This window comes from Falco biarmicus, chromosome 12 (genome assembly GCF_023638135.1).
Source record: "Falco biarmicus isolate bFalBia1 chromosome 12, bFalBia1.pri, whole genome shotgun sequence".
In the NCBI taxonomy this organism is placed as follows: domain Eukaryota; kingdom Metazoa; phylum Chordata; class Aves; order Falconiformes; family Falconidae; genus Falco; species Falco biarmicus.
In genome coordinates, this window is record NC_079299.1 from 21,836,092 (window position 1) to 21,852,130 (window position 16,039).

At 36.5% G+C, this 16,039-nt stretch overlaps 1 protein-coding gene across 8 annotated transcripts in view; it reads right to left on the bottom strand.

Annotated features, from left to right (window-relative positions):
- The window catches only part of LTBP1 (latent transforming growth factor beta binding protein 1), a 216,750-nt gene that overhangs the window by 70,466 nt on the left and 130,245 nt on the right, over positions 1–16,039 (bottom strand). For all 8 annotated transcript variants that reach the window (XM_056356801.1, XM_056356797.1, XM_056356798.1 and 5 more), the window contains 2 exons: positions 3,941–4,063; positions 2,206–2,373 (listed from right to left, as the gene is read on the bottom strand). In XM_056356801.1, coding sequence (XP_056212776.1) covers positions 2,206–2,373; positions 3,941–4,063 — 291 coding nt within the window. The remainder of the gene's footprint in view (positions 1–2,205; positions 2,374–3,940; positions 4,064–16,039) is intronic.

The window sequence follows — 16,039 nt, forward strand, 5'->3', positions numbered from 1 at the left end:
AATGAATTAGCATCTAAAATAAAAACACAAAGTGCTACCTAAAGGTACTCCACAGGTGAATTCTTTAAATTACACATTAAATTGCAATACACATAATTGCATACTGGGTTCTGATGGTGTCTTAGTAACAGAAAAGATGGTCAAAATGAATAGATTGAGTGGATTCAGAATGATGAAACACTTTTGGTTGGGAAATGCTAATAATGAAACTTGCCACAAAAACACCCAATGAAGGCTGGGAATTCTGGTCAAAGGAGGAAGACCAAAAATTTGACACCTTCAGTCCCTTCAGATGCATACTCAGAATGTAGGAAATCTTGTTTCAGGTCATATTCTCTCAAATGCAGAACAGAAATGTGAGCATTATTCTACCACAGCTCTGATAAGTGCTCTCAACATCTAGGTATACCAAGCTGGCCTCTCTCAGTCTCTTTTGGAGCTGGTCTACTTTGTACAAACCTTTTAAAAGCCATCAGAGAGTGAGATCATGAGTTTTTAATTCAATGACTTAAGTTAACATGGGATGCTGCAGTAAATACATTACCCCATTCTGGAATATCCCACTTTCACACATTTTTCATAGAAAATTCTGAAAGATTATGAATTTAACCTGTTATAGAAAGGAACATGTTTTTAAGTCATGAAAGTTGTCATGAAATGGGAAAAATATTTCCCACCACAGCTCATCAGAATATTCCATTCACAGATTTTTCTCTTTGAAGTCTTTTCATTAAGAAAAATCACTAGAATAACCAATTCCACATAATAGTCAATGATTTATTTTTTATGACTAGAGAGCAGTCAACAAAGATATATTCTCTGCTCCAGAATGCACACAGTTGTGCATAAATCCCCATGCAATATTCTCATATGTGTAAAACACCTGTATTTAAATTTTGAGTCATCTGATGCAAATATGTTTTTTTCCTCATTAAAAAGCCATGGAAATGTTATTTATCTGGAAGTGAACTGGACTTTTAAAATCCTAATTAGTGATTCAGCAACCCAGTGGTCATGCAGGGAACAATGGCTTTAAAAATCAATTGAAATGTTGGTCACTTCTATTTCTGTAAGCTCAACTTAAAAAAAAAAAAAAAAGTAAGGAATCTGCTGCTCTCATCATGTTGCTGATGTTAGCTGTGGATTTTCCAAAGCAGCTTGCTAGTTCTGAAAACGGGAATCTTTACAAAATACTCTGGAGAAATACATGACCTGTATCAAAACAGTGACATCTGCAGCAGCTACTTCAGAAAGAACAGTGGATTACCATTACAGATACCAGGGCTAAAATACTGAACAGGCTGGACATCATGTATATTAATAAGCAATGATGCTTTTTTAAAAGATGAAGTTGACCATACATTTGGAAAAAAATTAATACTAAATTGTTTTTGACTAAAGACTCCAACTTTGGTCATTTAAGTTTTAAGCAAAATCAGGGAATAGAAGGTACTCAAAAAGCAGCAATCAATATCTATAATATGTGGTACCTTAATCTATGAGCAGCCTACATAAGGGTGATGACCAGCCAAGCTGGTACTTTCCAGGACCTTATATATTTAAAACCAAAGCCAGTAGAACTCCAAATGAACACTGATAATACAAGGGAGCTTTTTGTATCAAGTAAGGAATTGTTTAACTGGAAGGTGGAATGAAGCGTTTAACTACCAGTTTATTGTTAAGAAGGGAACACCATGCTTAGCACATTCCTCAGAATGGATGGTAAAGACATGAAGGAAAGTTAGAAAGCAGAGATACTGTTATACATATCCCACAAACTGTAACGTAAACTACAACTTCTCCTAACTCTCAAAAGCTGCCATCCTTTCACCAGTGCCTTTAAGAACTGTAGAGTATTAATCAGATTTGGGGTTAATTTCCCAGTATCTATAGTCAGAATCTAATGTGCAACAAATTTATCTTCATGTGATGGAGAATCAAAGTCCGAGGACATATTCCGAGATGCAAATATTGTTAATCTGGAATTCTATCACCACATATCAAAGATAATTCCTTTGTTTTAATCACAAATCCCTATGAACAAAACTACTATATATGTTTTATTCCACTATCATGTAAGAGAAGAGTCAAAATTTACTGAAGGACACTTGTTTAAAATCAAATCTTGGGTATATTTTTTTAAATGCATGCATAACAAATGCAGGGTGGTGGCAAGAGCTTGGATTTTTAATGGGCAGTTCTTACCTGTTCCTGGAAGTGGACACTTCTCACACTGCGGGCCCCAGGCTTTGCCAACACTGCAACAGCAAAGCTGCTTGCTGAGTTGAACAGAAAGAGGATGCATGCATTGCTTTCCTGCACTAACAAACCGGTAGCAGGGTCCTTTCTCTTCAGCAACTATAGGATTATCAGCTGCAATGAGAGTGGAAGAGAGGATGGTACTGTTCACATGAAAAGCAAAACAGAGAAACGCCACTAGATTTCCAACACCAGTTAAATGGATTAATATCATCATCTGCAGAAGTTTCAAACACCTATCTGAAGCCATAATCACAAAATAAATAAAATTCTTATTTTGCATCAAACACTCCTGAATTCTAACTCATCCTAGATCAAGGATAAAAAGTATATTAAAGAAAAAAAATTCCAAACCAGCAGTTGCCATGCTGCCACAGTAGAGTCAGAATCAGCCCTCTCACTTGTACACAAGTCCAGTTACTGAAGACTAAGGTCAATATACAGTTGTGTCAAGCTACATAGCCACTCCAACATTCAACTATAAACAGGCTACATAAATAAGACTGCAAAAGGATTAAGTATCATACATGACACTTTTTTTTATAGAAGAGATGATTATATATTATTATGTATTTACATTTTGTTATGCTTCGTTTTAATGTTGAAGAGCCAAAGGCCATAAGCCATGACTAGTGTGAGGTAACAGGAAGCTAAGATCCCTCCAGCTTTCTAATTTGTGCATCCACATTAACATAGAGTTAACAGTTTTTGAGTAATATGTTCACTTAACTCAAAAAATACAAAGTCTATCTACTTTTCAACATAACCTGTCAAAGCAAAAATTAAAACCAATCCCTTTTTTGTGGTGTTAAACTGAAAAGTGGTTAAGACATTCTTCACAATGCTGAGAAGTTTTCTCAGTAATTCAGTGTCATTAACTAGTAGCGTAAGATAATTATACTGAAGAAATGGAGGAATTCACCTACATCTCTGGACTATATTTTGTAAATCTAAAGGTAGCTCAAGATAAGGAGCTTTGGAAATGAGGTATTTTTCACTTGTAAATATTCTGGGCCTTCTGCCCCCCCCCCCCCCCCAAAAAAAAAAAAAAAAGAGTAAGAAATTTAGTTGTCCTTCATGCATTCTTTTCTTCTTGCAGAGGTAGTTGATCTCAAACCAAGTAAAAGCTGATTAACAGAGGAAAATATTTGCATTCATGCTGTTCACAACTTTTTCTTTCTCCTAATTCTTTCTTAATTTTTAATCCTTCTTAATCAGAAGGAAAATGTGCCAAAGATCATCCTGGGCTGAATGTTTAGTAATGGAAACTACCCTGGTCAAAGGTGCAGAGGTGGAAGTAGGGAGGGCAAGACACAAAGATGATTTTGGCTGAGGAACTGGCAGAAAAGGGAAAATAAAATGTGGGAAGGAGAACTCCAGGGTGGTGAGAAAGCCTGAGTGTATGAGCAGGCTGAATGTGGCTTTAAAGGTTTTGTGACAAGAAAACCAGGAAAAGATGGCAAGGATCCTGGACAGCCACTGGTAGAGAGTCTTCCAGGACAAAGACAGAAAAGAGGCATGAGCACTGAGGCTGACTAAAAAAAAAAGTGAATAGGCTGAGGAGGCAGGGACAGCAAAAATCATGGGGACAGCTTAGAACGTTTGGGGCCAGTCAAATAAATCCTCATCTAAAGTGCAACTAAGTATCTATTTTGGTACTTTGATTAGCGCTATCACTTACGTATGCATCTTGAGAGGGTAGGATCTGGCACAAATCCCATCTTGCAGGTACATCTGTAGCTGCCCATGGTATTCAAGCACTCGCCATTAGGGCATACTCCCTGTAACTGACACTCATTGATATCTGTGGGAAAATTGAAAATAATCAGATACTGAAACATGTATTAATATTCTTCTTTCTTCAGAAGTTACTGTTTTTTAAAAGATGTGCAGAAGAACTGTTACAAGTTAACACTCCGGTCAACACTTTTTCCTATACTGACAAGATTTGATTTATAACCTTTTAAAACACTGCTGAGAATGTAACAGAAAAACAATTAAATTTATACATCATTCTCCAGTACTCTGAATTAAAAAAAAAATACACTTTGACTAGCTTATCAACCTCTCTTTCCCTGACTAGATGATTGCTTGCATAGTCAAACACAACTCACAAGAATATTTGTGGCGACAAGTCTTAAGTAATGTAGTATATTTTATACAGGATGGAACACTGCTTGACACATTTAATACAGTTTTTATTTGTATTTGTATTCAGCAGTGCCTGAAGGTTCATTGTGCTGGAAGAAGCACAATGTAAAAATACCACCTCTAGCTTAAAGAGCTTACCATCTTAATAGCAAGAAAATGCTTCAGGAAGCACAGAATACATGTGATGTGGGTGAAACTGATCGCATCCGTAGGAACACAACTTGGTAATAATTAACAACTGCTTTGATAATGTTTGCTGTTACTAGGCTACCTGCATCACTGTCCCTTTCAGATTCTCACTGAATTACTCTCCCATGCCCCAAGCATCGGGCATCAGGCCTTTATCACACCAGGGGTTTTATCTATAATTCACTTACTCTTAGAATAGGACCTGTCTGACAATCATCTGGATACCATCTGTAACCAAGTCAGCCAAGCTAGGATTTTCTTTCAGGAGCCTGTAACAATGTATCTTGCATTGATAATCAAAACCTTAAAATAATAAAACCCGAAAATACACACACACACACACCCCAACCTGTAATTGTCTCTGTCATAAATTGTCATGTCTCCTCTGGCAGAAAAATACACATTGAAACAGGCCTACTTTAAAATGTTTATGTGCAGTAATTCCCTCCCTATCCCTGAGCTAGGAAAAAATGCCTACCTCGCTGGGTAAACAAGCTTCAAATGCAGGTCAGATATTCCAGCTAGCTGCTTGGAAATCAGGTATTAGTGATCACTTTGCCTAAAATATATAATATTTATTACCTTTCCTCTTTTTAGAAAACCTTCATCATTTTATTTAACCTCATTGTATGTTGCTGCCTGATTCAACACAATCAATGAGGGTAAGAAGTTGAATGTGTAAAATGTAACAGATGTGCTGGAGTTTGCTTTTAGAAACCTACAGAAAGCATCTTTTACATTCCTACCTTCTTCATTTTTCTCCAGAAGTTTGGCTACCTGTCCCACTACACAGGAGATACAACTTAAGCTCACAGTACAGCAGACTCCAGCAGTTGCCATGTCAGCTGCAATTTTTTCCAAATAGTCAGTGTTGAGCTTATTGCTCAGCTCTTCCAATGCTACACCTAATCTAGTATCTTGACACCACCTGGATCAACTTCACCTCTATGCACTTAGCCACACGTGACAGTGATAATTTATATCCTAGAACTTTGGTTGAAATGTGATGGAAAACATATGAATTACAAAGGATCAGCTCTGTCTCAAAGGAATTTTCAAGTGAAATTCCCAGACTGCATGACTTTCTGACCTCAGAGGGAGTGGACTATTTAAAAAAAGATAATGGTCTAAGAAAAGAGCACAAAAGCCTACTGAAATATTCTCCTACAGCAGTCTACCTTTTGACCCATCCAGCAGTCTTTGGGCAGGAAGACATCCCATATAAGCACAGGAGTATCTTACTGAAGGATTGCACTAATACGGAATATTTAGTAAGCTAGACTTGTCCTGATGCACTCAAAAATTTTTAGACTGTTTCTTCAGCTGTGTAGTCTGACTAGGTTGTTTCTTTTGCCCTGAAATCTCAAAAATATGACTGAAGGCATCTACAAAGTGCCAACTGATCTCAAAAGGAACATCATCATTTCAATACCATTTTTTGTGACTATTATGAGGAATTAGCTTAAATCTTATCAGATAACAAACTAAATATGTTATTGAAACATTCCTAGATAGAAACATATTGATGTTGTTGTGAAGTGGTTGGGAGGAAAGGACATATTGCTAACTCTCCTTTTTCAAACATCAGGCATGACAAGACACGTAACAGAAGAGAAGACTGAAATATAAGAAGCTAATACAAAGCAAATACTGGAACATTCAAGAGCCCACTATTGAATTTTTCTGCCTGTTGGCAATTTGGGTTGTCAGATCAGTCCTCAAATGCTAAATCATGGAACAATTCTACTTGCTTTGATGAAGCACTGACTCTGTTATTGGAAACAAGCTAAAGGAAGAGACAGCACACTTTACTCTGAATACAGGCAAAATCTTGCTGTCTGGGTTCATTTCAAAATGAAAACCCTCAACACAAGTACACAAATACACAAATTACATATACATGTGCAAAAAGCATACGTAGGTTTTGGAGGAAGAGGAAAACGTAGAAGAAATTAGGAGATGGAAGAAAGATAATATCACAACATAAAAGTCAAGATACATAGTTTTAACAAGGACTGTGCTCTTTTATTCTAATCTGACTTCTGCTTTTTATTATTTAATATTAGTCACTCATTGGTGTTGACATTGGTATATCGGAAAATAATTGCTCGCTTTCTGCATTTTAATAGCCAGACATTTTAAAGAACTTCATTCCCTTACAAATTCTAAGTATACATTTTCATTTATAGGAAAATTAACCTATACTACGGGGAAAAAAAAAGGAAGATATCTCCCAGGGGACGGACATACCGCTTTTTCTTGTAACTTTTTCTGGAATACAGGGAGAATTAGCAGAAATGCTTCTTCTAGCGAAGACAGCATTTAAAATTTAAATTAGTGAAAAAGACAACTTATTTTAAGTAATATTAATTTGACTTGGATTTTGTAGTTCTTACTTTCAAGAAAAAAAACCAAGTCTCTTGTTTGTTAACCATTAAAATACATTAATATGTCATTATGAAAAATCTGGCACTTTCCGTTCCTATCTAGGAGAATAACTACCATTCTGAATGCTTTTAAGCAAAGCAAGTATTCTATAGCTTAAGATAAATGCATTCATATTTTCAATGTTTAAAGTGATTAATGATCCATTTTTCATTTACTGGATGATGATTTTACTCACTGTTTGCATCAAGCTTCATTTTATGGAATGTTAAAAATCTACATGTGGATAAATTTCATTATTTGAATACTGAAGGTATATAGGCATGTAGAAAACAAAAACTAAAAACCTGCAAAGACAGAGATAGATAAGAAGAAAGAAAGAAATATTTATAGAACCTGCTAACTTGAATTTGAATATTTTTATTCACAACAGTAGTAGTATCTGTACTACTCAAATGAACCATATCTATTAAGTTTGTAGAACTATAGCTGTATGTTGTAGAAGATAATTTTGGTATGTGTTGTTATAGCTCTCAAGCAGTTTTTCAACTTTTAATATCAGCTACTGAGCTGAAACATACATATATGTATATTTATAGTGAAATGATGAAAAAATTTCTGTCCTGCAGAAGGGGGTACAAAATCTGGCTTTGCACTTAAAAAGAATTCTAGTTACAGGTTACAGACTTCGACTACCTGAGTGATCTCGAGTACCTAGTAAGAAAACTGTGCTATTTGGATTGTGTAATGAAAAATTTTTGAACATAGCTTATATTTACAAATTTATACAGATAAACTGTAATTGTCAATTTTAAAGTAAACTCAATTTAGATATCATCTAAATAGAAATTATGCACATTTTTATAGATCTGAACTTTATTTCATGTCACCACTGAGAAAACCTGGCATAGGAATGTATCAGACACATTTGGTCATACTGGGAGAATCCCATTTTAGAGTCTGACCTACTAATTATTTTCTGAAGTGGTTAATTTGCAGGTAGATGGGATTTTCCTATAATTCATCCATGAACAGTCATCTTTCCAAATGACTCAACTATTCTGCAGGAAACTCTCTCAGATGCTGTCATTACTGCCTCTCTATTTAATCTTTTCCCAGATGAACTGTTCCTGTACATCTATTATTTAAAAAATATAACACCCCACTTGCATGTGCTCTGTTACTACTATTTAATGTGACCACTGCTACATTCAAATACTAGCTTATATGTACGTAAATACCAGTGAATGTACCTTCTAGAGTTCCTGATATAGATAAACCTTGCTAAAATTGTCCAATTTTTCAACATAACTTTATTATGCATGTTCTGCTGTCTCAGCATAACTTAATTACAGTGTATTTTTAATAACTCTTTTCCAAGTCATGTCTTCTCAGTGAGCTCATAGAATTACTGAGCTGAAGCTCTGTGCTGAATTACACAAGCCTATCTAGGGACTCAACAGAATCAAGCCACAAGCTGATTAAAAAAAACCTTCAAATTTTCAAAAGAAACATACATACATACAAGAATAGTGCTTATTTAACAACTTTGGGTTTAAAAAAAAAAAAAAGAAAAAGCCTTCCAGATTTACTATCTACTTCACTCTATTTCAGACTGTGGTAAAAGGCCACCTACCCAAAATGTTTCCTACCACCTGCCAGCCTGCCCAGCTGTGCAAATTGCTCTGGAATCAACTTGTTCAGGCAGCTGGAAAAGAAATCTGATTCAAGATTAACAGAGGTGGTTTTTTTTCTTTTTAGCCCTCTATTTCTTGTATATGGACATAAAAAATACTTCCATTTTAAATTAGTATAGCAATGAGAATTAGTTTGCCCCATTGTAAAAAACAGAAAGCTACTTTAAGTTTGTCTGAATAATTTGTTGTGCAGAAGTACAAGCTGATGTCATGCTTGTAGAGTGATTTGATCAAACACTTTCATCTGCACAGAGAAAATATTTTAAGGGGCTATGTAGCAGTACTATAAAACCATACATACATAAATAAAGCTTTCCAAAGACCAACTAAATATTAACTTTCAGTTTTCAAGGAAAATGGACTAATAAAGTTCCGTTAGTAAAAAGCCTCTGCCTTAGTGATACAGAAAAAACCCCCCAAAGGTTAAGTAAGGAGCTTTTCCACACAGCACCTCGCATGGCTCCACAGCAGACTCTAACAGTAGGTGCTGTTATTCATCATTTATGAAGAACTGGCAAATAAAGCATTGATTTTGTAACAGCTGGTGCTTGATAACGTGAATGACTTGGCCCTTCTCAATGGTAATGAACTGGTATAATCCTACTGACATGAAAGAAGCATTGTCATTCTGTACTGACAGCCTGACCCCTTGCTGCTATTCTTTAGTATTATATGTCAAACACATGGAACTGGTCCTTGACACGCTGTGCTCCTAGATTTGGCAGTAGGTCTCCATGAAATTTTGACAAAAAGTGAAAGCTTTACTCTAACTTTAGATCAGTTGAGATGGCAGTGGAAGCCACATGCCATCCCAGAGGCCCTGCTGGTGACTCCACTCTCACAAGTTCATCCAAATGCACAGAAGCTTTGCCATAACTAGGGTCATGACAGTGGTGCTGCAGTACTGTACAGATGAGACCGATGTGTCTCAGCTCCTCCTATATCCTCTTCTAAGCACACAGCTTGATATATGGTGAGGTCAGCCACCACGCTCTCCTCCAGAGCCACCACAGTGCTCCCAGCCTCAAACAACCCAGACATCATCGCCAAACCGCTGCTAATCTATCCCACAATCTTCCCCACTAAGAACTTAAACCAGGCTCTCTTAACAACAACAGTTAAGTGTCTGATACCTTCCCACAGATTTTTATAGGTCTACTGGGTGTCAGGTCAACCTGCTCTCAGAAAATGCAATGTGTTAATGACTCACTGCCACTGAATTTCCTGGGGAAAAAACCAAGCTAAAACAACAGTTTCTTAACTCAGTGCTTGTCTGCCTATGTGAAGAGTGTGACTACAAAGTAATCTTCGTGACTTGCAAAAAACACAACAGCCACAACCCTCAAAAACCAGACTGAGGCAAAGGAGGAAGATGAGAACACGTAAGATGGTATTTATTTAAACAAGAAAGCACATGCTAAACTTGAACTTGTTATAAATCATGATAATTATATACAGTTTTACTAAGTCCAAAACCAACTTAACCTTCAAAGAACTCTACATATATTAATTAGTAGATAGAAGATGGAAATGAATGGATAACTCTGAATAAACATGAAGATTTACTTATGGCTTTTTCTCCTTGCTTTCTAAGAACATTCATGAAGAAATTTTATTTGGATTTTTGTCCAAGGTAAAGCAATCTTCAAGGATTTACATTAGAAATACCCCTAAACACAACTGTGGTTTTAAAGTGCTTTACCAGAGTCTTGTTCCACAAATAGTTTGAAGAATCAGATGAAGAACTGAACCCAGTATTTACTCATGATCACACACACATTTGCAACTGCATAGGCTGAATATCACAATACTAAGTTAAATTTCATTAAATCTAAGTGCAGGCAACAGTTAATACAACAACCTGCTTTCTTTTAGTAACTGTGATTTAGGGAAGGACTGAATAGTCCAGAAGAAAAAAAACCAAGAAAACTTTCGAAAAGCAACTTAACTTTTGTTACTTTTCTCTAAACAGTTTTTCCTTACTTAAAGATCCAAAACCCCAGTGGCTTTTCAATGTCTCAAACTATATTAGGAGGGTCAGGCTCTTTTACTCAAGTATTGATTTACCTGTTCAGTTCTCTTACATGCATTGCACACTGGGGAATTGTGATGACCAAAAAAAGAAATGTATGAATTAAAACTTTAAAAGGAGAAGTTAGATATGAGATCAAAGTCTGTTCTAAGGTACTCAATTGTAAGTGACAAAGCCTCCTCGTAAAATTTAAAATTCCCATAAACAAAGCAGGTTTGTATTGTGGCTATACTGGCTAATGTATAGGTATTTGTGTACAGAAGGGTACAACGTAGTAGAATCTCTTTTTCTCTCCACTGTATGACAATGCATAGAAGAACTCTGTGCTGTAGGGGAGAACATGCTGCAGAAGGTATTATCTTCCAATGTTCTGCTTGCATTCTCCAATGGCTTTTAAAGTAGAGTATAACAGTCTTTGGGGCTGCATTAGCTGCTGTTCAACACTACTTTTGTTTTCTGTTGGAAACCTACATGTTCTCCTACCTGTCCTTGAGCAACGACAGGCCTAATTCAATCACATCCAGGAAGTGAATCACTTCAACTTTATTCCAGATTAATGACACCATAACGTAGCCTGAGTGTCCTTTCTCCAAGGATAATAAACCATGCCAAGTGTAAACATCCAATCCTAGGAAAAATTCCTCTGCCTACTGACAAGATCTATACCTGTTTCTTACTGCTGAAAGAGTATGCTTTGCTTGGTTACTGTAAAACATGCTGAGTGATTTTCTGGGTGCATCATAAAGCTACTGTAACGTCCTTTAATTTGCTCATTTACTGAAATACTTTGTTAGATTCCTCAGTAAGGAAATATGAAAATGCTTCACAATCTACTGGTCTTCTACACATTAACAGGTCAACCAACCTGAAGAGCTTGATGCCTGCTACAGCCAAGTGGAATGGTGCAGAAGGACTAGCTGATCAGCAGACAGCTGTTCTGCTATAGACCAGCCTACAAAAGCTGACAGTTGGAATATCAGCTTTGTAGTGTTTCCCTTTGGCAGCCTCCAGCTGGGAGAATATTTAGGAAGACGTTCACTGTGTTTTGGCTGCGTTAACCATTATAACAGCTCTTCAGACCACCCAGGCCCAGCTGGCCTAATGCAGAATCGCAGGAAACACTAAGGTGGTGTAAAGCTGTCTTCTCTGCCTTCAGCCTTTTGAGCCATAGCTCATTTGGACCCATGGAGCAAGTCCACTCTCTACCCTTTTCAGATAGCGAGTGAGGCCCATATTTGGTCACAGACATAGTGAAATTTGAGACATTCCTATAAAATGAAATGAATTCTTTCATCTCCATGCTTAAAACATTGAATTTATGGTCATCAGCATCATGACAGCTTGAAGCATTTAACCACATTTAACTTAGAAACAAAATTCTAGAACTGAACGTACATGTTTATTAATGTGTTCTGGTCAAAGCTGCAATCCGGAGACAGTATGTTATTTAAATATATCTGTTAATTTTAAGAAAATATTTTTGCTGAAGAAAAACAGTCTATGAGTTCAAAAAAGTCAGGGGTCACTATAAGAATTTTGAACAATGCAGATGTAAACAAAAATAGTCTTTAATTTGTTTTCTGAAAGAAATCATTGCTACCATTCATGTAAAGAATGCAGTCAAATTTCTTTTCAGAAGCACCGATAACCTTGAAACAATAGTGTCAACCATCAGAATTGGACCAGGGTTTGGATTTTCCACTATATTACATTGAACTAACTGAAAGACATTTAAAATTTTCATAAACAAGACTGAAGAACACTACAAAGTGATTTAGCATTAATTAATAATCCCTTTTTTAAAACAACAGATCCCATTTGTATACAATGAATTTTCTATTTTACACATTTGGTAGGTGACTTTTGATTATGTGAATAAATCTGTCTGAAAAGAGAATGAAAAATTCAGATTTTTCAAAGACACATAAACAGAAGAAAACAATGTATAAGTCCACAATTCCACAATTTTTAAGACAACACATGACAGATGATGAGGCATAAAAACTAAATATGCAACAGCCTCCAGCTAGGACAGTCATGATATTCAGAAGGTTCTTAATTGGAAACTGGACCAAGAAAGGGAACTTGTAGAAGCAGAAAGCCTAGTCAGACCCCCACAGCCCTGGCCGCTGCACTGAAATATTCAGAATAAACTGGTGGGTAGGAAGTACTGCAGCCATTCTCATCCCCTCTGTCCCAAGTGCCTCGTGTTGGAGGACAAAAACAATGGCAACAGCAGCAGCCCAAAGCTGATTCCAGGCCTAAGCACCATGGAAAGTTAAATTTCTGAAGGGGCACTTCTGCACTTAGCTCTGAAATCAAATTTCTATGCTTTTCAAACACTGACTGACTTTGTTTAAATGACTAAGTAATAAAAATGAATAGAAAATATTTATCTCTTTTTGAGGCAAAGTTAGTAACTTCCCTTCCAATAAGAACTGCACGTACTTAATACACTTCGCTACATTTATGTAAAGCAACCTTTCTAGATCAATTATATACTAATCAGAATTTGCCAAAGCAACTTCTTAATTAGAAATGACCTAGTGGTCAGTCATTAAATGTTATTTAGTAATATCTGCTTTGACAGATGTTTTCATGCAGGAAGTGCTTTAATATGCACAATATCTCATGTCGCAAATTAAGATTGGAATATATAATTTATGTCTCATTTATGAAAATTTGACTCATTCTGGTAGGTATATGCTAGGCTTCACTAGGAATGCCATCTGACTGTATGTTCTCCAAATTGGCTTAATATGCAGGCACCATTTTTTATTCTCTTTATGAAAATCAGTTACAACTGCACCTACCAACACCACTGAAAATACTGTTCCAACTGTTTCTGCTATATCTATATTGTTAACAGCTATTAATATCCTCAGTTCTAAGAAAAATATCCAGATGTTACTGCCTCCATTATAGTTGATTGTTTCAACAATAATCTGATTAGTGAGAACAAGGGGTGAAACAAACAAAAAGGTTTGGTTGCTAACGAAACTACTGCAATATGTTTTTTTTTAAATTACAGAAAAAAACAGTTGCTCATTCTAAGAAATGACCCACTGATTTTTGTGAGCTTACAGAGTAGCAGCAGGAGAAATCAATCCAACTTGTTTTGTACTTCTGTGTGGAATTTACTGGAACACGAGTTTGCAGAGCCACACTTTTCAAACACATAATCAATGTCCAAATAGCAACCCAGCCCAGTTTCTGGAGATATATTCATTTCTCAGCATGATCATCATAAAAGAACTTCTTTGAAAGAAGGTTGTTAACTTAGTAGCTAAGTAACATTAAACAGCATTTCTTATGAAGCAAAGCTCTTTTATTACTTAAAAGTAATGAAGCTAAAAGTAATAAAAAGTATATACAACTTGCAGAGAAAACAATGTTATTACTATATTTTAGGGACAAATGTAGGAGTGCAGAATATACTTTCAAAACTTACCTTAAATCATAGTGAAGCCAAGGGAAAAGAGCTTGAAGTCCCCAGAGCACATGATTACAGAATATGATCCATCGACATAAAAGTACTAGTTTCTGCAAGCTCATATATATTTAATTTTTAAGCATACAGGGACTTTTGAAGAACTTCCATGCCTAACTTTTTACTTTGCATTGAAAACCAACAAGTGTTCAGGTATCTTTCCAGTTCTTCAAGATAAGATTTTTAAAGTGCTCTATTGGCAATATGTTAGTTTCCTGAAAAATGAATCCAAGCTTTTCACCAGCTGTTTTTTTCATTCTATTTCAGTTTTCCAAGAAAACTATTAGTAGAAGAAGGAATCAGTAAGTATAATTCTAAACAGGGAACCAGGAATTAGCATCGCATGCAGATTCTGACAAAGAGGTTGTAACTCTGATAAGCTGTATTTTGGCTTTAACGACAGCCTTAGGGCATCCATGTGTGTAGATGTAATAAATCACCTCACTGAAAAGATAATTACTGAGGGGGGAAAAAGCTTTCTTGATAGCAATTACACTAAACTGTTCAAATTAGCATACCCACAGATGGTTCTTTGTTGCCCTACATAACACATTAGAGAGAAGAATGTTTCATTACATTAGTTCACTCACTTGAAAGGAAAAAAAATCAGGATCTGGTTATTAATCACACTAATACTACATAGGCTTCCTAAACTAAAGAGATTTTTGACTGCAAAAACAATGTAGAGCAAAAGGTTAATTAGGCTTTTAGGCCTGAGTTTTCAATGGCACTGAAAGTTGGTGGGTATCTAGGTGAAAACAGCAGTCTCCTTTAGCTGCAGGCAGGGATTCAGAAATATATCCCCATTACTATTTGGTCTGGCAACGCTGGCCCTTTCTGAGCACGGACACAGCATGCACACCCTTTCAGCAAAGAATAATCTAATTAAAATGTATACTTGCATATGGACAGGCTGTGCCACTGTTTTCCAATTTAATTGTAAGGTTTATTACAAGAATACAAATACTCCCCTGCCAGCAGCTGAACAATTTTCTCTTCATGGCTGTTGATGTTGCTTTGCTCCATATTAGCCCTGCCCTCTTCTCTTCTAGAAAAGCATGTCTGCTTCAGATAAACACAAACAGGATACTTTTGCCTGACCCATTGAGAAAAACATGCTAGTGACAATTTCAGGACTGAAATCCACCCTGCCAACAGCCTTCACATACAAAGCTAGCTTTCCTGATAACTTTTCCAAGGTCAAAATCCTGACCCTCTGAAAGAAAATGGTATTCTTGTCACATCAATAGGACTAAACTTCATCCTGGCTTTGTTTCATGGGTATTCCTTCTCCCAGTTTCCTCCTTATTTGCACCTCCTTTTTGGAGTGTGTTGGTGAGTAAATTACAGAGGAGCCATCCCAGCCTTGATAAGGCAATAAGGGGAACCTGCAGTGGTCACCACTCTGTGTTGTCTCCAGAAAGTTATGAGCTTGTCCCCATGCACAATTCATCAACAGTCTACTTCCTGGCAGGATAATCCGACTCCTATTGTCTGATTAAACTCCAGGTTACAAATTTCCATGTATCAACCACAAGTTATATATAGAGTCTACGGCTCTCTTCTGGGATAATGATGGCAATAGTAAAACAAACTATTTCAAGCCTGATATTTCTTGCAGTATTAGTTATGGAATACAAAAATGTGTCAGGGGAAAAAAAAACTATCAAAACCTAGTACAACAAACTGACTAGCCTGCCAGGTACGGATCTCTGCGGATCCCACAACCCTTCATGTTTGGGTAACTTCTGTGCTTACAGCCAGGACCTGCCAGGTACGGATCTCTGCGGATCCCACAACCCTTCATGTTTGGGTAACTTCTGTGCTTACAGCCAG